Below are 21,986 nucleotides of genomic sequence, written 5' to 3' on the forward strand. Positions count from 1 at the left end.
TTGTTAGTTCCTGCTCATATTGTGCAACTATCTACTCACTAAAAAACGATGTGTCAAGCAGACTTTTCCTTAGTTATACTAATGCAGCTGACTTTTAACTGTAGACAGGATTTTAAAAAGTTAAGACTTTAATATCTCTACAAAATAAAATACACGCATTGCTGAACTGATTCAGCTTATCAAAGCTGGTGTTTCCTTCTTCCTCTATTCATTTTGTGGCTGACCACAGGGAGGCAGTATTGCTCCATTGCTTAGAAGAAGGTAAGGCATGAGTTCAAAGGTTTAGGTTGCTCTCATTTTAAAAGAGACATGCTGAGAGCACGTTAATTGAACTGCTGAGGAGATATAGGCTACAATGCAAGATCTTTGGCCCCTGCTTCAACCCAAACTCAAAAAAACAAAAGGGATGCCAAGATTAGATGTGCAGGGATAGGAGGTCCCTGAAGCACTTTATGCTGTAGGGTTCAAGGGGAAAATACAAATTCACAGTATTACTAGCCACAATTAACATGATAAAGCCATAAACGATTGATTAACCACAATCATCATCAACATAATAGCCTAATAATAATCAGTCAGTTTTGCTGTTTCAGATTGTAGCAAAATGCCCTTCCAAATCCAGGGTGAGCAGAGGGGCACAATGCAGGGTAACACTTTATTTTAAGGGGTCCTTGTTCCTGTGTATCTACCTAATTAATTACAGTGTAATTACCTATGTAACCGTATGTAATAACATGTACTTACATTGTAAATACATAGTGTATTTTGGTGTACTTACAGGTCCTTGTTACACTTGTAATAAGAAATGCCAAAGTGGCCTCTCTCTTTGCACAAGCATTTCTTATTACAAGTGTAACAAGGACCTGTAAGTACACGAAAATACACTATGTATTTACAATGTAAGTACATGTTATTACATACGGTTAGGGTAATTACACTGTAATTAATTAGGTAGATACACAGGAACAAGGACCCCTTAAAATAAAGTGTTACCCAATGCAGTTACAACATGATACATACAACAGTAGCCTAATTATTATTTCACGGCAATGTGTGATAGGCCTACCATGAAACAAGTTGTTGTTTAAAAAAAAATAAATGACAAGAGGTGGATAAAGGTGAAAATCACTAGGGGCCCTTAGCTGATATGAATTTATTTCTGATTTTTTTTACCCCACTGTTTCTCAACTTTAGATTTAAAAAAAACAAACCCTTCTTTGCAAAGCTGGGGCACCAGTCTATGGGCATTGGGCACCACTCTGGCTATGGAAGGGGGATTTACGAGCGGCCGTGAATGCATCACTATGGTCACTACGTCACTATATCGCTATGGTTACGGCAAACTTTTCAGGAGGAAACTGGTGAAACTCGTGATGGATCTATCATAACTACGGCGCTAGCTCAGTCAGCACTCTAGCTAACACAACAGACCCACCTAGCTTTCATAAATAATAGTAATTAAAAAGAAAATACCGAAAGCGCGATGGAGAAACTTGAAGACCTCGAGAGTTTTCTGAAGAATGTGGACAAAATAAGTGAGTAAAACAGACGCAATGTTGCGTTGTCTGAACAGCCAGAGGAGTCCGTGTTAAGGCTAAGTTAAACATAAGTTACGGCCTCTTTTATATAACTTACAGTCTATGGTTACGGCTAATTAACGTAAATGGCACGGGGTCAGAGAAGAAAACTTGTTTCACCTTGTAAACACCGTTACCAGAACGCATTTCTGTGACTAAGATAGTCCACTGATAGGTCGATCTGCAGGGAATTATGGGGATTGTTTAAATAGTCCATTAATCGCCTAGGTAATTTCAGGCAACATATAACGTTACACATAATTTACATGCGTTCACACATATAATAGGCTACAACTCTTTTGCAGGTGAACTAGTGAAGGATCTCAACTCTTCTGATATCACAGTCCAGCAAAAAGCAATGGAGAAAGCTGATTGCCACATTGCAGCCTTGGATGACCCCTGCAGGACAAAAGTCAACAAGACTACAATCAGCACAAACCAACCACTGCAGCCTTCCTATGTAAAGGCATGTACACAAAGTCATTCACAGCATGTCTGCTCTGTCTTTCTAACTCCATCTGCACTGTCTATCAGGCTCTTTTCACTGTTTCTGTTCCTCACACACAGACATCAACAACTTCTTGTAGTGTTGTCTATTTCTTGTCCTGTCCAAAGGACAAGGACATACATTAAGTGTTGACAAGAACTGGACTTTTTTCTCTCTCTCTTGTTTTTCCTGTTTTACAGAGTCCCCAGAATGAAAGTCCAGGTAAGCAACTATGAAAATAAATACCTGTGTGGTTGTCATTGTTTAAGCAGACGTCAAGGTCATCAGTGCACATTGTAGGAAAAGGTTCTAATTAGCTAAACAAAAACACAAAAAATGTAGCTATTATATCACATTTTTAAAGATAAATGAGGAAAACAAGGCAAGGTACAGTATTATTGATGTGTCGTACCACACTGGCCTGTCTATTTTCTCAGACTGTGGACTGGCTTAACAAACAGTTGTGATAGATGCAGTCCGTTTCACTTGGGATCTCAGCAGCTGGTGTGAACATCAGCAGCCTTGCCAATGTAGTACCCTGTACTGGCTTAGTGAGTCAGTGCTTTTGGGCAATCCATGAGTATAACTTGAAGCAGATTCTATAAAGGGCAAAAAGATATATTTTATGCCAGCCACTCCTGTTCAATTCGGGATTAGCATGTCTCTGCATTGACATTTACTGAACACGTGACATTGAGGTTTCTTTAATCAAATGTTTGTCAGGTGGGTGATTCACTGTGTAGAAACAGAGATGAGGTACAAGGTGTTTCCTTGACATTAAAGTGACCTGATTGTGTTTTGTGCAATCTGCTGCTTGCCTATCCAGGCTTGTTCAGATGTCCTCTTATTTTGTGCTATTTCTGTCAGTTTTCTTGGCAGAGGTTTGATAAGAGTGTGAAGTCAAGTCTTCACTCCCTTATCAAACTGCCAGCATGTCATGGTGGAGGAGTGCACTGCTTGTGCACTGCCTGTATTACAGGATATGAACCGCTGGATATGATTGACATGTTGGATTGTCAAGGGGCCTCTTACAATGCTTAATGGATTGGAGACTTGTAGCATTAACCAAGGTTCAGTGTCATTGAAAGGCTTGTACTCTCAAATATTGGACAGTGTGGCAGAAACCATGCACGCAGAAACCAGCTCAAAGCGAGTGTGCAGGATATTTATTGTGTAGGTTTATGGTGTAATTAAAATGTCACTTTTTTTTCTTGGCTATATGTATGTGTATATATTTGATGTAAAATGACCTCTCATCAAATCAACACTTGTTTTCAATTCATTTGGAAGTTGAACTCATCAATACAGATGCATAAAGCCTTCACAAATCTGTGTATGTAACTAAAAACAGTGGAATTAAAATATGGACATTTACTTAAAGTGTGAAAGAAAAATAAATTCTGCTTGAGGCTGAAGAGACACAGTGAAACAGTTTTTAATTAACATCCAACTGATATTTATTATATCAGACTTGGGGCAATATCTGTCTTTGGCATAACATTTTAGATAAACAATCACAGTACACAAGCACCCTCTGGATCTCAAAAGTCATCAATAATGCCTTTAAACCTTGTTCAAAAACTGCATTAATAACCTTACATTTCATTAGATTAGATTTGATTAAATTCACACTCAGTGAAGTATTGCCTGATATATTGCCTTATTTTTTCTTTACCAGAGATGTTCATGAAGATCATGGAGAGAGATGCTGAGGACAGGAGGATAAAGCGGATTGCTAGGGAGAAAAGGGCAACTGGTAAGTGATTCTCTGCTCCTTAAAGGTGCTGGAAGGGAATCATGTGTTATAATTTGTGCTCTGCTTGGCAACACATCTTTTTTTAAGTGTTGTACTGTGTGTGTCACTGCAGCCCTCAAAGACAAGGGGAATGAGGCGTATACTCGAGAAGACTATGAAACTGCTGTGAAGTATTACAGCGATGGCTTGAACGAACTACGCGACATGCAGCCACTGTACACCAACCGAGCACAAGTGAATATCTTCAGCCTATGTTGTTACAAATAATGGTGCCATCTGTGGATTTTTAACTTAAAGCAGAAGTAAGCGATCCGGTCGTTTTGGCTAATGCTGCGTTCCAGGTAGGCTTTTGAAACCGTAAATTACAGCTTCAAGTCACAACTTACGACTTTGTAGCGTTCCAGGCAACCCACTCGTGTTTTTCCGACCTGTTTTACCGGTGAAAGTCACTATAACGGCCACTCGTAACTTCCGACCCGTGAACTCGTACAAGATCGAACTGGTATGACTTCACAGGTCGGAAAAACACGAGTTACGAGTTTCCTTGAACGCACCATAACAGTCCTCGTCCCTACGTCACCACATTCACGGCGTCCCTTGGCTGCACACACAGCCCTGCATGCCGTTCTCTCTCCTCATTGGATAAAAACTGTAGGATACGACAAAAGTTTTCTCTTCGGCTCAGAGCAGAGTGACTGACAGACCCGTGTTTCGGTCCAAACACTCTATGTAAGTGATTGCTGTTGGAAGATATAACTATTTAAGACTTATATTAACACAAATATATCACTTACTTCTGCTTTAAGCAAATTGTGTTTTTAGTTTGTGAAGCCAGATTTTTTTTTGTCAGTTTTGAAGCATATTAACCAGTTACTGTCGAAACTTAAATCTATCTAGGCCTACATCAAGCTGGGAAAATACAAGGAAGCCATCAGTGACTGTGAATGGGCCCTGAAGGTACAGTAAGGCCAGGCTGATAACTCGGGTCAATCTGTCACTGCCGCATTTAAAATTGTATTATCTTAGGCACTGTTCTTTGTGAATCTGGAAGCTCATGTGTGCTGAGAATGGACGGGTTCAAAGTTGCCAATGTTTTGAGCTGTGCTGCACTCAGACAAGCAGCAATATGTGAAGGACACGGAGTATCAGCAGAGCAAACATATTCTCTCAGGAGAAGATTTTGAACATAGTGTTGTGAAGAGAAGATTCAACCACATGGGAAATAAGTGACAGTATGTTGTCTTCCCAGGGTAACTGCAGATTTACAATGCAATATACACAAAAGTTTGGGATGGTAGATATACAGTATATACTGTATATGCACTATAAAACAACAATTCAAAAGATTTACTTTAATCACTTCTCTACAACACAAGGTTCATGTTTGCAGAGTGCATTTGTGACACATTTGCTATGCTATTGTTATCAATGCAGAAACATTAAATGACCATTATGCAGATGTGCTACTAAAGTGCTTTAACTAATACTCCCTCATAATCATTTTCTATCTTTCAGTGTAATGAGAGGTGCATAAAGGCCTATGTACACATGGGCAAAGCATACATGGAACTGAAGAAATATAATGAGGTATGAAGTATTTTTATCTCCTAGCAATCACACATGTTTTCTTTTTTTTCTATTTTTAAACTCATTACTCCCAGCATATAGATAATTATCCTTGGTAATTCTAACAACTACAGCAGGGACATGGTTACATTTTGAATGTTGATAATGGCAGTTTATATAAACAATAAGTTAAAAGAATTCTGAAGTAAATGCATCATTATTTTTATATATCAAACTTTTGCTGGGATACCATAGGCTTTAGTTGTGGATTCTTGCCTTGAGGGTAATTTTAAAGTCCACAGATCTAAAACTGAGCATTGATGCACATCATGTAACCAAACTCAAATTTTCTTTTTCAGTCCAAGCACTGCTTTGAAAAGATAATGGAAATTGAACCTGGGAGGGAGAAGATGGTAAAAGGTAAAGAAAAAGTTTTTCAAAGATTAGGTTGGGATAACTTTGATGACTTTTGAGAATTATCCCGTTTGTTATGCATCATGTCACGGTGTTCCAGGACATTCAGTTTCATCATTATTCCATGAAACATTTACTGTATGTAGTATATTGGAGCACATGGTTTTAAAAAATATGCCCCAGATTACAGTACAAGCGCAGTTGCCATTATTAAAAAACTTTCTGTCAGATCAGTTAGCTTTTTCTTCTTGCTTCTATGATCACCTCTTTATTTTTCTTTGTGCAGAATACCTGATCCAGGTAGATTTGGAAGAGGAGAGAGAAAATCAGGAGTCGAATGCAAGACAAGAGTTTGACAAGGGAGAGGTGAAAGCCAGGACTGTGCCTCAGCTACTGGAGAAGCTGTCAAGGCCTGGCCAGATGCCCCTCTTCTACTGTGGCGGATTGGAGATTCTCTTACAAGCAGTTACTGACGGTGAGGGCTCTTCAAGGGAGAAGCTTTGCACAATTATCTTCCCTCTCTAATCTCTTTGTGCCCACTCTTTCCCCAATAACCTGCTTCACTGGTCCACCCTTTCCCAGTTTTATGGCTAAAGTAATTGCCAGAGATCAGCCCTCGGGGCAGGGTGGTTAAGAAGACTTTAAGGAGGAAAAAGTGATTTAATTCCAGTCAGTATTCACAGTGAACATCAGTTGCTCTATGACAAAAAGAGCGGGTAGACCGAACACTGTTCATCACCGGTTTCTCCTCATGCTCAATTTGCTTGTCAAATTTCCCCTATAGAATATGAAGCCACATGAAAAGAACTAAACCTGAGTGCTGCCTGTTGCTGCCACTAAAGGATAGATGTCTGTATTTTGTTAATGGGCCCAATGCAAAATCCACTTTAAACTGGTTTTGTAGCGGTTATATGTGTTCCCATGGCCTTTCTATGACGCCTGGAGGTGAAAAAAGTCTGTCCGCTCCCTTAAAGCAGAAGTAAGTGATATATTTGTGTTAATATAAGTCTTAAATAGTTATATCTTCCGACAGCAATCACTTACATAGAGTGTTTGGACCGAAACACGGGTCTGTCAGTCACTCTGCTCTGCTCTGAGCCGAAGAGAAAACATTTATCGTATCCTACAGTTTTTATCCAATGAGGAGAGAGAACGGCATGCAGGGCTGTGTGTGCAGCCAAGGAACGCCGTGAATGTGGTGACGTAGCGACGAGGACTGTTATGGTGCGTTCAAGGAAACTCGTATTTTTCCGACCTGTGAAGTTGTACCAGTTCGATCTGGTACGAGTTCACCGGTCGGAAGTTACAAGTGGCCGTTATAGTGACTTTCACCGGTAAAACAGGTCGGAAAAACACGAGTGGGTTGCCTGAAACGCTACAAAGTCGTAAGTTGTGACTTGAAGCTGTAATTTACGATTTCAAAAGCCTGCCTGGAATGCAGCATTAGCGAAAACGACCGGACCACTCACTTCTGCTTTAAACAACTGTATTCTATATTTTCACTTTCTCAAATATAAATCGAGGTCAAATAAAATGCAGCATTTGAGCTGACGTATCTTGATTGGTGGCTGCGATGATCACGTGATCGTGGGGATTGACAGAAATTTGTGATGTCAAAATGGGGTCACGAGCCAAAAAAGGTTGGGAACCACTGACTTAAGGGCCTTTCACACCGAACGCGACAAGCGGCGGAAGGCGGCAGCAAACCCATTCATTGTGTATGTGCTACCGCGGCGCACGGGAGAACGGCTCTGCGCCGAGCTGAGCGGCACGCAAGGTGGCCGCTTGCGGCGGCGCGCTGCGCCCAAATTAAAAAAGGTTTAATCTGGGCGCAGCGCGCTGTGACGACATCTCGGCGCGTCCAATAGGAGAGGGTGTAGTGGAGTCTGAAACAAAATCAGCCGCTTGCAGAGTGAAAACAAACGGCCAGACGTTCAGTTAAAGTGACGGATGCATGAAGTGAGTTGTCATCCTCCTGAGGATCAGACCAACTCTCCCTAACAGGCTGTTAAACTGCTCCCTGCTCAGCCTGACGCTAAAGTTCACCTGGAAGCGGTCGTTTTGTAGCTCCTGGCGAACATATACCCCCCCCAAACCCTGTCTTGTTTGTTCGGTCGCTGAGCAACTCGCGCCATAAGTGTGCGCGCTGCCGCCCTGCTCTGCGCCTGTCTGCGCTGTACCCCGCGGTGGGCGCAGCGCATACCGCGCTCGGTGTGAAAGGCCCTTTAGACCTATGTGAAATTATTGAAAAACAGTATAATATGGGACCCTTAAGCTGTGTTCACACCAAAAGCAGCTTTGATTTGTGACGCGACATTCCATTTGAGGCCGCTACAGACCCGTAGCGCGACAGTGGGCTCGACACTATAACATGTGATGTAAACAGATGCCTCTATGGCGGGCTAGTATGATTTAATTAGTGATTCTGACCATCTCAATCAGCAGAATTAGACATTCCCATTACTGATGTAATTTGGCTGCTGAACTGCTGAGTGGGTACCCCTGACAGCTGTTCCATCAGCTAAGTAATATTGTTATGAAAAATAAATATCTAAAAATAAAATGACTCATGCTAAGGTACTGGTTTATCTTTTAGCGTGCAGGCACAGGGTTGTGTAAGTATTCGTTACTTCCATTTAGAGTCAAGTCGAGGGAAGGGTTATTGTAGGATGACAGAAGACAGTATTAAGTCTTCTGGGGCTGTCTTGGGTGCTATTAAATGAAACATCTGTGAAAGCTGGTGTCCATTCCATAACCTCGCTAGCACGCATGCACTCAACCCTGTCAGATCAGGTAGCTAGTCAACTGTGGAATCTGTCCTCAGCTGGTTCAGTAGATGGCTGAGTCTGCCAACTCATTTACCATTTGCAGAAGAATTTAAAAGCCTTATGGCTGTAGGTACAAAGGATCTTCTGTGTCTCTCAGTCCAGCAGTGAAGATATGTACTATATAGTATCTACAGAGGAAGGAATTCACTGTTGTCACAAGACATGTGGTTTCAAACAAGAATAAAGATCTTATAAAACCTTTCTTTTTCTTTTTGAATAAGAGCACCCATTCACTTTATAGCTGTACTTTGCATCAAAGCACTACAGTAAATCCCATACTGCGCCATACTGGGGGAAACTTTTGCAGAGGACATTATCGGATGTAATTGCATTAGCTTGGTTCTGGCACAGTGCTCGTTGCTCAAGGTTTCAGATGAATCGAACCAAGCAGACTAAGCAGGAACATGCCCTTAGAGCTCCTGAATCTCTTTCTCGGCACAGGGGAAATAGAAGTGCGATCTTGTGCTGTCAAAGTAGGGCATTTGTTAGGGCATTGGATGTTTCACCACAGGAATCCATCTGATAACGTGACTGAAAGGCACTGATATTTGTTTACAAAGCCCTCCACTGTATAAAAAAAGAGGCCATTGTAAGACCGGCTGCAGTTGCTCTTCACCAGGTTGTTGACCCCTCCGCTGTCAGCTGCTCATATTTTTCTGAATGTTTTTGACCCAGCAATTGACTTTGAAACTCCACGCGGTTAAAGAAAAACAACAACTTTTTTTTTAGCTGCTGCCATGAGGTTGACGCTCTTTGTACAACAGCTGTTTTTCGTACAACAGTACAGTTTATCAAGATCAGTGCCCCTCTCTGGGGTAATTATTTTGTTATAGTTCAACTTAGAAAGAAGTAGTTTTTACATTCCACATCCCACTGCTGCCCTTATACAGGCAATGTACCGGTAAGTACGTACAGGTACTTTAACCACACAGCTGGAAACGATGGAGTCAACCGTGAAGCTGTTGAGCAAAGCATAAACACAAACCTTATATAGTGTGATGCAAACTCTATTTTTGTTTCCACTTGTGTCACCATTTATAATAGCGTATTCTCTGCTCTGGCTATCCTCTGCACAATGGCAAACATTTCTTATCCAACTGCTCTTTTTCTTCATTTAGATGAACAAAAGTATACTGTCAAATGATATAATGCCTGTCCCACAGTGCCATTCAACTGAAAAGGGCAAAAATTACATAACTCACAACTGAAAGGATTTCGGCAGGGCTGACATTACAAGCTTTTGCCCCTAAAAGTCCCCGCTCACTGCTGTGCTCTACTTTCTCTATACTCCCAACTCATTATTGGTGGAAAAGAGACCATTCCTCACTAAGCCTTAGACTCTCAACATATTTTATTTATTCTTTCTCCTGTGCCTTTGACTTCAAACCTGTGAACAAGTAAAGTTAAACTGACAGAGAAAGGTGGTGCTGTGTTTCTCTAAACCTGGTGATGATGTATAATAGTATAGTTTTCTGTCCTCTTATGCTATCTCCTGCTCTCTCCAAACAGGTACAGGCCGGACCCTTTTCAGACTGAACAATGGCTTTAGTATCATCAGCAGCAATGACACGGTGAGGAGGTAAGGACACCAGAGGGAGAGGTACCTGTCAGCTCACAGAGGAGCTCTGACAGATGGACCCAGAGACAGGGGCATACAGAAACAATGATGGCCTAAACTAGAGAGATCATTCTTCACCCTCTCTCCCTCTCTCTCTCTCTGGTTGTTTGTGCGATGGCCCAAAGAGGAAAAGATGATCACACTGGAGACTGAAATGAGGGTTGAAATGATCAAAGGCCCTGTGTTTTGTCCCAGAAAGAAGGGGGTGTTTTATACAAGATGCAAATTATGACTCCCTCATGTCAGATCAGTAAGGTTATTATTAACTTGTCACGTACTTTCCACGTTGTCCATTGTTAGCACACTCATTATTCAAGTTACAACAGTGTGTCCAGGCAAGGACTGCGAGCCAGATAAACCAAGTAGAATCTGTGAGAGCCCTGTAGCAGGGGACAGTGCAGTTGTCGCCTGTCCTGATCACAATCTAAAAGGGGCACTCTGAGTACACGTGCTCCTGTGACTGCTATAGAAAGTCTTTTAAAAGAGTTCAAGAAAAAAGTGGAAAAAGGTTTGGAGTAAATCCATAGTGCTCCTTCCTATTGAACCTGTAGTACATGTCTAGAAAAAAAAAAGGAAAAGAAAAGAGGCCATGGTATGATCTTCTGCCAACATGTAGCAGCTTTGTTACAGCAGAATGGAAGTGAACAGTGACATCATAAAACACCATAGTGGGAAAACATAGTGTGGCATCTCAGGTGGCAATATCACACAAGTTATACGCACGCTAAACGGCAAAGTGCTTCACAATGTGCAGCTGTAGCTGTGGTATCTGTGCCAGTGCAGCTACAAGCATTTTATTGTACATGATGTTGCACCTTCACAGATGAGCTAAGATAAAGTGTCTTCTGCAGCAAGATTACAAAACATCAAGAAGAACTTATATGAAGTGTTCCTTTGCATTGTGTTAAAATACTCGCTATCTGGTATCATGATAAAGTACATGTTATCAGAGTTTGTTTGTTGTTATATAGTCAGTGCAACACAGCCTTGTACTGTCCTCGGTTGCTCCCGTTTTTTTTCCCTGTTCAGGGTTTTCTTGGGAGTTTTTCCTCAGTCGATGTGAGGGTCTAAGGGCAGAGGATGTTGTAATGATGCTGTGTAAAGCCCTTAGAGACAAACTGTTTTTAAAGTGGGCTATACAAATAAACTTCCCTTGCATTGCCATACATGTTAATATGCCAACTTTTATGAAATAGCATCTTCATTATGTGACAGTAATATCATGTTGTCATGATGTCAATGTTGATATCAGTCAGAGGAGAATGAAGTGCTTCGTTCATCATCTTTATTTCCTCCACAGCTGCCTGTTGCAGAAACCGAAGGATGCAGACAGCCAGGAGTTATGTGCGTCTGTTCTGAAATTATGGAGGGTTATTTGTTGTGGAAATGGTACGTAGATAATTGAGTCACACGTCATGCTCTGTCTCTGTATAACTGTTGGCTCTTGAGCATAAAAATGATTAAATAATTGAAATACTAGAATCTCCCAGTAGAGTACCGTACCTACCGCAGCTACACTACAATCTCCTGTCTGTCAGATTATTATCTGGATCTGCACCAAGTTATACAAACTCGTTATATAAATTTGTAACTTCATTTACACTTTTATTTATGTATTTATTTATTTTTTATAATAATCTTCTAACAAATTGCCGAAGGCGCTGAAAATGCTCTGTCTCCCAATTATTGGGAAAGTAATTAAAAAAGAACACCAGCCCGTGTTACTGGATTTGTATCAAAATGAATCTTTCCTGGCCTCAACTTGTAGTGTAATCTGTCTTACAAACAAATAAACTGACAGAAAAAATATGAAAACATACAATTATTAGAAAGATTAGTTAGTAGGATTACAGATATTACCTCCACAGTGGAAATAATAATCCTCTTCATGACAGCATCGATGGCATTGTGTCATTACTGCACAGCTTCTCAGTCTGAAATTTTAAGCCTTCCCTTTTGTTATGCTTTTGTCTTTGCATCACACAAGCTATTCTGGCTTCAACCAATCAGCTGTTTGTGCCAGCTGCAATGGTTCCACAGCTTTTCACAATGTGTGTATGTTAACACAAAACGCAACTTAATGGGCATGTTATTTTGTACAGAGCGCAGGTTGTTGTTCTGCAGGCACATCACTGTGCAATCTAAATATCCTGATTGTCTCTTTTTGCTTTCAGATGAAAACCAAAAGATGTTGATGACATGCCCAGTGGCCAGACAGGCTGCTATTGACTTGGTAACATCAGAGGATGTCGCAGTACGGAAAGAATGCCTGGCATTACTATGGATGTACTCACAGACGCCACGCAGCAGGCATTTGGCGACGGACAGCCTGAATGTGAAAATGTAAGACATTTCTTTATGTAGTCATCCAATGCAACATAAAAGAGCCATCACTGGACTAGGAACACTGGAACAGTGCAGGGAAGGAATTCATGCACAAAGCCTAACCCTGTTCTAGGTCAGCCTCAGTCATTTATCGAGCAATTTCCTATCTTTATGTTTCATAATATCTGATTAGGTTTTTATGAATGAGGACTATTGTTGCTCTCTTTTGGCATCATTAATCTCAATCATTAATCCAAAACTGGACACCATCATTATATGGCTATGAAATATTAATTGAGATTTTGATTGTATTCATTAAGAACACATCATTTTTCAGATTGACTCATTCACTTTTTCTTTCTGTTTATCTCTTTGTCTTTTTTATTACCCCCTCTCTGACTTTTTCCTACTCTTAATCTGGATATAAAGGTTAGTGAGGAACCTCATGGAGTGCATCTCACAGCCTGAACAGCAGCAGGGGAAGACAGCGGTCGACACTCTGGAGAACTTTGCATCAGAAGAGAAGTATTACTGATAGACAGCCAAAAAACGTTAATTCTCTCCACATGCTGTGAAAATAAGATCGGTCGCATTTCTGAATGAGAGTATACATATCTTCAGATTCTCAGATGCAAAATTCAGAATATGATCCCCAAGACAATCTATTAGTCTCACATACTTAATATCATATCCATATATATTAAAAGCACTGAGGTTGCTTCAGAAATGGGAAATGTGGCGTGTTTAATAAATCAGTATGTGGCTTCCTACGTGTTCACATCATTAGAGGGCAAAAGGCCGTTCTAAACCCGCTTCCCTTTGTGGCGCCTCATGAAAATAGACATGAAAGGACAACCCAGGCTCTCAAACACAGCAGGAAATAAGTCGAGGTGTCAAGCAGTGAAATGGGAAGATCAATTTTCTCTGTCTATAGCTCAAAGAGAGTTACTCAACACAAATGTGTTATATCCTATAGAGGCTTTCTCCTCATTGTAGATGGTCAGCAACACGGCATTTTCATGTATATTTGGCTCTCGGGGTGAAAATAAATACACGACTGGCACATGTTCCAGTTCTTTCAAATCCTCTTGTAAAATGTCCTTCACTCATACATAAATGAACCTTTGTAATTATGTATCTACAGTATCACTGTGTATACATGGCAAAGAGTTAATTTTACTATTGTTCCTTTCTTATATCAGTGGCAGCTGAACTGAGGTATGTAGAAATATACGTATAACACAGTAAATCCTCAAATCCATCACAGGTAATTCACTTTTTTGCCTGTGATGTTAAGAAATTACACACTTCAAACACAATAATCAGTGTTTTTGATTTGCTTTATTGTGTGATGCTGAGCATTGAAGAACTGCTCCATTGCATCACCTCACTCTCTTTGTAACGTAGAAGTGTGCACAGTGTTGTATGTGCCACTTCTTCTGCTTCATGATGGATTTTTTAAGACCTTTAACCTTCATGAACATTTGCATACTGTACACCATCTGTACTGTTTATTTGTCCATCATGTATGATCAAATCTTTTCATCTATTCTTAACAGGTTTTGCCTTCAGTTGAGGAATGTGTTGAAAGACTCTGTCCTTGTGCCATTTATAACAATGCTGGTAAGATATATACATATTTGCATGTGTGCGTGTGTGTGTGCATGTGTCTAATTAGCACATCTGTTTCTTATTTTTCAGAGAAATATCAGCAAGTCCAATCATCATATCCTTCCATCACTGCTAACTGTCATTGGCTGTCTGGCTCGGGACACCGTCATCCGTCACACACTAGCTCATGATGCAGAGTGTTGGAAGGCCTTTCTTGTTGCCATTGTTAGTAAGATTAGAGACTCTGATCAAAACTTATTGTTTGGGTCGGTCATTGGAGTTCAGGGCCTGCATTCACAAAACATCTTCAGGCTAAAAGTTCCTCAGTAATGTGTTGATATCACAACTCAGGCATAGATACTGTAGATCTCTATTCAGGATAGTATGAATATTTTTGGGTGTTGTTTACACTGTGTGTATTTTATTCACCTCAGAATTTGTTGGCTTTCTTTGCAGAGTCAGTGCAGCACATCTGAATACAAAAACATCCTTTACCCCATGCTTGGGTTGATCATCAACATTTCAACTGTGACTTCTCCAGCCATCCAGGTAAGTTGGGTGACAGCTGCTAGGGTATATAATTAAAGTAAGTTGTCATTCATATGTATATATACATAAATACACACACATATGAATGACGACTATACAATATAAAATATATATGATATAAACAATTAGGACTGTAAGTAAGTGGTCTTGTAAAACTAAATATTAGTTAATAAATAACTATGCACACACACACACACACACACACACACACACACACACACACACACACACACACACACACACACACACACACACACACACACACACACACACACACACACACACACACACACACACACACACACACACACACACACAATAATTATATGAAGAATTGAGTGCCCCTCACTAGTGAAGAAACATGATTAAAAATAGATGATTACATATTGTAAAAAGCTAATAAAAGCAAATGAACAAGGGGAGCAGAGGGAGCATTGGTGTGAAACATGAGGTGTGATGTCACCTATTCAGAGGGGAAAACAATGTGAAAATTGGCTTGGCCACTTTTCTGTCCATGTCTCTTTGTAGGAGCATGCTGTTGCACTCTGTGAGTGCTGTCTGGACTTGCTGGGGGATAGTGATGGAGGAGTCATAACTGTGAGTGGACCTAACTTTAGCACTACACTACAGACCTCAGGAGGATTAGAAAAAAATCATGTAGTATATTGAAACCTTATTACATGTTTAGTTGGTTTATTCTGCCCATTAGGTTTCATTGTTTGGCTGTGTTGGACCAAATAAAGTGTAAAAACTATTCCTTAGGGTTTTTTTGTTTGTTTGTTTGTTTTTTACAGTTGTTTAAGTTGCTTGCTGAACTTTTTCTGATCCTTTTCACAAACGTGTGTGCATCCTATAAAGAAAAAGGCTTTTGTTTGGCTAACTAGATGATAATAAAAGACATTTGTCTTGAGTAATGGGTCTCTTCTCGGGCTTGTCAGCTCTCTGGCAATGTGCCCCAAAAGGAGGCAACAGCAATCCACGATGTTCAGAGGATCTTGTATATGTGCCATTACAGTTGATTAAAGCCCCAGCTCCAGGTGCTGTTGTCAGCGCTAATGGCTGCTGTAGCACTTTCACACTGCCGATGCAATGCCCTCAAAGTCCCACATACCCACCCATCTGTCTGTTTTCTCTATTTTACTGCTCACTCATTGTCTAGCTGACACGGCCTCTTCTCTTGTCATCTGATGCCAACTTTTTCCCCTTTTATTTCTTCTCATCTTGTCCTGTCTTGACTTTGTTTACTTTCCTTTGCGGATCATAAAAGTAACAACAAAGTCCTAAAGAAGCCACATTCCTCACATTGCTCAGTGTGAGTTCAGAGAACATGTTTGCTATGCCAGTTGCTTCCACTTTCACCCTCGCGCCAAGATAAAATGTCAATCTGGTAAAAGTCAATTTGATAAAACATTTAGAGCTGAATTAAAAAATTTAAAGCTGCATTAATCAGTATGAGCAATAAGGGGGCAGAGGAGGTCTACAAGTTGACAGCCCTAATGACCCTGGCAGTATTATTGTTTTTAAATTGTTATGAGGAACATTTTAAATAAACCATTTCACTTTAATGTTGCTGGGATGGAGCAATACAGTACGTTGTCTGGCTGCCTGACAAATGAAAGTCTTAATTATCTATTTATTATCTGTGTCTTTAGCTGCTAGATGTTCCACCTTATTCTTAGCTAGTCACTTACATTGTGAGTCTGAGTGGGCAGCATGCAGAGGGGTTAACCGGAGCCTATTTTGTGAAAATGGCTGCCTGCTGCTGCTGCTGCTATGAACATGACTGATGAGAGCAGTGTTACTGCTGTATTGGTTGAAGTGGGAGTTTACCATCTTGTAGGCACACATTTTTTTGTTGATAAATTATTCACTCAAGTTTGTAATTTGTGTCATCACTTACAAATAATTATCTCAAATTACCAATTTCAGTATACTCATTTCACTCCCTCTTGATGGTAATTCATACAGGCAATTTGCTTTGTGCCCTCAGATGACTAAATGCCCTCAAATTACTGTCTGTAATGATAATATGAGATTCATGACATTCATGACAAAGCAAACACCTGTTCATGACCTTTCTCTTCCTCTCATGCTTCTATTGTTATGCTTCTTTTATAAAGCTTGTGCTTTTCATCTGTTATTTTTTATCACCCTGCCCTTGAAAGGGTCACTATATGCACTCAAGCACGTATTCGCACATTTCTCGTACCATCTTCACAATGCACTTTCTGTACCTGCCACAGACTCGCTCAGTTTTCTATCTTTCTATTCTCAACCCTTCTCCTACCATACTCTCTGATTCTCTTTGTCTTTTGTCCTGATAGCTTTCTTTATGCCACAGCTGCCGTCTCTTGATCTTGTGCAATTCTATGTATTTCTCTGCTGTTTTCTCATTTAGGTTTCTTCCTCCACTTTCTTTCCACTTTGGCTCCTTTTCTAATAGCAACATTACTCTTTGTCCTCCAGAGAGGAACAGGTGTACTGAGCACTGTCCTTCCTCAGTCCTCTGAGGCTGTTCAGCATGCCATCCAGCGGGATGTGGTTCGGACCATGTGCCGGTTGCTGAAGGTATGCAGCCTCTGTGAAATACATCAATTTACTTGCATTGTGCGTGAGTGAGGAATGACACTCTTTTTTTTCCCAGTGATCTCTAAATGGATTCATTATTCTGATTTCTCACACATTATGTTGGAAACCTGGTTTCTGTAATTGCAGATGGAGATTAGAGGCACCTGATTTCCCCAGCCAGATTTCTCCTGGAGAACGCTGATTTCTTGGTCATGCATATAATTAACCACGGTTCAGCTCACCAGCTCCTTACTTGCGCATATGTGCACGACAATGACTTTGGAGCAGAAATGTAACAGCTGAGAGGGCAGATGATGGGAGATAAACTGACACAAAGATCCTCTTAAACTCTAAATAGGTTGTTTTTCCATGGCTGAACATTTTGCCTGACTTTGTAAAAGACATATTTGCACTTTAACAAGTAGCTGCTGTGTTGTGTCCATCTGCCTGTTCTCTCTGTGCCGTCAGCCTGCTGTGACACAAACTAAGTAGTTGAAACTTTGGGAATGACACAGCAACTTGTATCACTAATCCAGTCGAAACTAGACCGACACTAAATAGAGCAATATCCAAACAACAACCATACACGCAAGCACAGCTTTATTTATTTATTGTCTTCATTCCTGACAGAAGACATATGTTTTATTATCTATTGTATGAAATTATCTAATATATAATTTATACAGCTCTAAAGCAGTATGAATTATTTCATTGCTAAGTAGGAAACACTGTTACTTTATGGTTTTGCTTGTTGAGAGAGATAGTGATAAAATACTGGTTGTGTTATAATAATGAGGACAGATCAGCATTTTCTTTCTTTCACTTTTATCTGTATATGCATTAATGTTCCTGAATGTGATCATAGTTTAAAGGGAACATATTATGGAAATATCACTTTTTGAAGGCTCTTTAACATATATCTGGGTGTTTGTCTTGCCTTCCGGACCCCAAAATGTGAGAATTGACAAAATCTGTAATTTGCAGGCTCCCTCGATTGAAATCCATGTGGTTTTACGAGCTGTTCCCTAAATTGTCTAACTAGGTTTCGAATTTGCATAACCCCACCCCTACCTGGGACCCGTAGAAGAGGTGGAGCGGAGCAAGCTGTGGTTCATTTGCATTTAAAGGGACAGGCACTGAAACCAGCCGTTCTGAACGGGGCTGTTTTGAGAGGATGAAAAGAGCTGTGATTTTTTATCCTTGGGGTATTTTGACCAAAGCATGTCACAGATATGTCTTTAAGACACCTGGGAACTATTTTAATTTGTGGAAAAGGGGCATAATATGTCTCCTTTAAAGGGACAACGAGGAGTTTTGGAAAAGCAAAGCGTTTTCACACTACATTTATGAGCCTCCGCGCGCACCGTGAAATTCTTTGACCGGCGCAAGACGGACTCATGTTTTCATTCATCAATAATTAAAGTCAGAGGTTCGAAGACGATCACATACCGTCGTAGTTCCGACCATACGCGGCGATTCGGCGGCGTTATTCTCATGACTCGCCACGAAACCGAAAGTAAAGAAACGCTGGTCGGCTCAACCAGCATTTCCACCACCACTAATAATAACAAAATAACGATAGAGACAAAACGATATATTTATCGAAAATGGGCCCATTAACAAGTGTGGGTAGCGGAGATTCATCCACATTAATGTGAGACTTTTTATAACCAAATAGAAACTCCTCGTTGTCCCTTTAAGTAGCTGTGCATTTATACCTCCAATATGTAACAAATCTAGTAAAGGCCTTTGTGTGACCCCCTAAGTGTAAAGTAAGATTTTATTAACATACTTTGTACTTTTTTTGATGTCCTTCGTTTGTGTCCGTCTATGCAGAAGACCGGGCAGACTGCCACCAAGTACGCCATTAAGACCCTGACAGTGTGCACCGCTGCCAGTGACTTGGCTCGGGAGGAGCTGGTGAAGTCTGATAAAAGTGAGAAATGATTGACACGTTAGCAGCACTTTAACAACCTCTTTCATTAGTCTTTGAATAATATTTGAGGGTTGACCTAATATGCAAATCAACTGTGCGTGTCTGTCTACATCCCTGTGTGTGTGTGTGAGTACAGTTCCCAGTGAGTGATGTTACCGCATGCGTATTTAATGCATTTAACACTGATATTTATTTACTGCTCAACACAGAACTGCATATTTTACGTCGTTTGCTGGGCTCCAGCTGTGATGAAATGGTGTCGGGAAACGCAGCCCTTTGCCTGGCCCACTGCCTCGAGTTGGAGGGAACTGCCAGCGACCTGCTGGGCACGGATATTGTGCTGCTGCTGCTGCGCCGTGCTGCAGGCGACGCAAAGATGACAGCTGTACAGCAAAATGCATCGATCGCTCTGGGGAAGCTGTGTCAATCCGAGCCCAGGTACCTTCCCGCTCCACCAACTATATACTGTTGATCACAGTCTACAAACTAGCCCGAGGGAGCATTCATAGACCTGATGAAATGCCACACTGACAGTGAGCTAATGTGATGTTACAGCTCTGCTGCTTACAGAAGTTATTTTTCTTTTTTTTTAGCCAGGGCTGGCCTGAAAGATTTATTATTTTTTCGTTACTATTACCCCTACAGAAGCCATGTATTTATTTATTTATTTTTTGCTGTTTTCCTATGATAACTACTTATTATTTCATTATCTTGATATAGCAAAGTCTGATTTCGCATTAATACTTTTTTTTGTTATCTCGTTATAACAGCACGTCAACACCGGTTCCATTATGGTACTGAGTATCGGTTTCCATCCCTACTCACCGGTGTGATTATGCCAAATAACTCAAATTTCATGAACACATCGATGTCAGAATCGCAACCTAATTTCATATAAGTTCAACGCTGTGGTATCCACTGTACAATGGTGTGGTACCAACAGACAAACATTGACTGCTAACTTGGGTTTTCCTACACGGACGAAAATGTAGGCTAAATTACATGAACTAAAAATAGATGGTGGACTCAAAGATGTCCGCCATGACTGTGACTGTGTGCCTTTGTTTGTACAACTTCCTGTTGGACTCTGTGTCTCAGAGGAAGACCCTGGACGCTCCTTGCAAAGTTAGCTGCTCGATGCAGATTTTTTTTGCTTTTTGGCTCCTGACGTTTGTAAAAATCAATTGGCAGATTTTATCTCATGTCCACTGGCACCAAATCAAACTTGTTCCTTCAGAATAGCCTTAAGCAGGCACTAGTCTTAAGAGGAAGAGAGCGAGCATCTGCTGTGAGACCGGCAGAGAAGAGGTTCCAGGTATCAGCAGTGATAACCTGCTGGTGAGAGCTGTGCTGCTCCCACAGCTGGGTGAAAGAGCCAGGAGGGGAGGGAACAAAGGGGAACTGCTGGTTGAGTTGGTCTGGTGACATCCCGGGTCGCATGTTACACAGCGACCAGTTAAAAAGAAATAGTAGAGTAGAATGGCAGTTTATTAAGTATTAAAACAAATGTGTGGCATCCAACATTTGAATGAACTGAGGTCCACCAAAGTCATTCTGTAAATGTGATTATTGGCGAACTATGCTAATAGATGTTAGTTAAAACCTTACCACTCTAATATACTGTATGTTGTTTACTGCTTCAAGAGTTAACTATGCAGGATTTTTACCTGTATGCTACATTTTTACCTTAATTAAACAGCTTGTGAGTAATTGTAATGGTTAAGTAAATGACTTGTAACTTGTTACGAGGGAGAATGGAGGCTCTCTGCCTTCCACCTAGCATCTGTTGGCTGAAAACCAACCTTGCAAGATCAGAACCTCCGACCCGGTGTCCCAGCTCTCGTCTCGGCGGCACCGCACACGACACACAAACAGCCCCGTCGTATATGATATAATTGCTTTCTCGTCGGCTTTGTTGAAAACAAATGGCCGAGAGGAGATTTTATCCTGACAGACAGATAAACAGCAGGGGGAGGAGTGACACTGCGATTATATTAACTTAGAGAAAATTGGTCTCAGGTTTTGATTTGTCTTATGAAACCAATTAATTTAGTCTGTCAGCACTGTTTCCCTTTTAGATATATTTTTAGACAACTATTTTTTTTTCAATATCCACTAATCTGCCAATTAAAATCTAATTTTCTCAGTATTTCATAATAGTAATACAATACCAGAACAACAGAATAAGTAACAGAAAACCAAAATCTTCCTGAACGTTAAATACATAATTTTTCTTTGTTTGTTAATTGGAGGTTTTTTTTTTAAATGGCAGGGTGAAATGTTAAATGTGATCACATGCTAACTGAACAATGTTGTTTCGCTGCTTCCTTACTTCCTTGTTGTATTTTAGTATCCTAAAGTCTCCTATAAGACAGCAGAAACACAGTCTGTGTTTTTTGTGAGGATGTGCTGACCTTTCGTTCCAAAGCTCAGAAACACTGTGTTTTTCTTTTGTCCTTCATTTGCAGACATTTAAACAAACTTCGAGAACTACACGGCTTCGAGATCCTGCACTCCTGTATGAAGCTCATCACATGAATTCAGTAATCACGGTTGTCATCAACCTCATTGTCTTCAGTTTTAGGCTTTGACACCTACCCACGAAAAAAAACCCCAAAACATTCCTTGTGATCATATAATTTTCTTCTTTAAAACTCTTATTGTTAAATGCATTTTCATTTGAATTCATTTTCAAAATACAGCTCAATAGTAAGAGTTTCTTATTTGAAGAAAGCTTTGCCTCTCTGGAGA

General features: G+C 40.5%; 1 protein-coding gene across 1 annotated transcript; it reads left to right on the plus strand.

Moving 5' to 3' along the window:
- Positions 1 to 1,401: 1,401 nt before the first annotated feature.
- Positions 1,402 to 21,773, plus strand: ttc12 (tetratricopeptide repeat domain 12; the record flags this gene model as incomplete). The annotated part of the gene is made up of 21 exons (XM_083985756.1): positions 1,402 to 1,535; positions 1,883 to 2,037; positions 2,265 to 2,286; positions 3,743 to 3,820; positions 3,933 to 4,054; positions 4,718 to 4,777; positions 5,336 to 5,407; positions 5,746 to 5,806; positions 6,087 to 6,275; positions 10,138 to 10,207; positions 11,547 to 11,635; positions 12,421 to 12,589; positions 13,001 to 13,096; positions 14,131 to 14,194; positions 14,273 to 14,407; positions 14,639 to 14,731; positions 15,260 to 15,328; positions 17,198 to 17,299; positions 19,136 to 19,235; positions 19,445 to 19,673; positions 21,704 to 21,773. The coding sequence occupies exons 1-21, from the start codon at positions 1,484 to 1,486 to the stop codon at positions 21,771 to 21,773; spliced, it is 2,097 nt and encodes a 698-aa protein (XP_083841882.1). The 5' UTR covers positions 1,402 to 1,483.
- Positions 21,774 to 21,986: the final 213 nt, after the last annotated feature.

Source organism: Trachurus trachurus (genome assembly GCF_905171665.1).
Source record: "Trachurus trachurus genome assembly, chromosome: 13".
Lineage (NCBI taxonomy): Eukaryota > Metazoa > Chordata > Actinopteri > Carangiformes > Carangidae > Trachurus > Trachurus trachurus.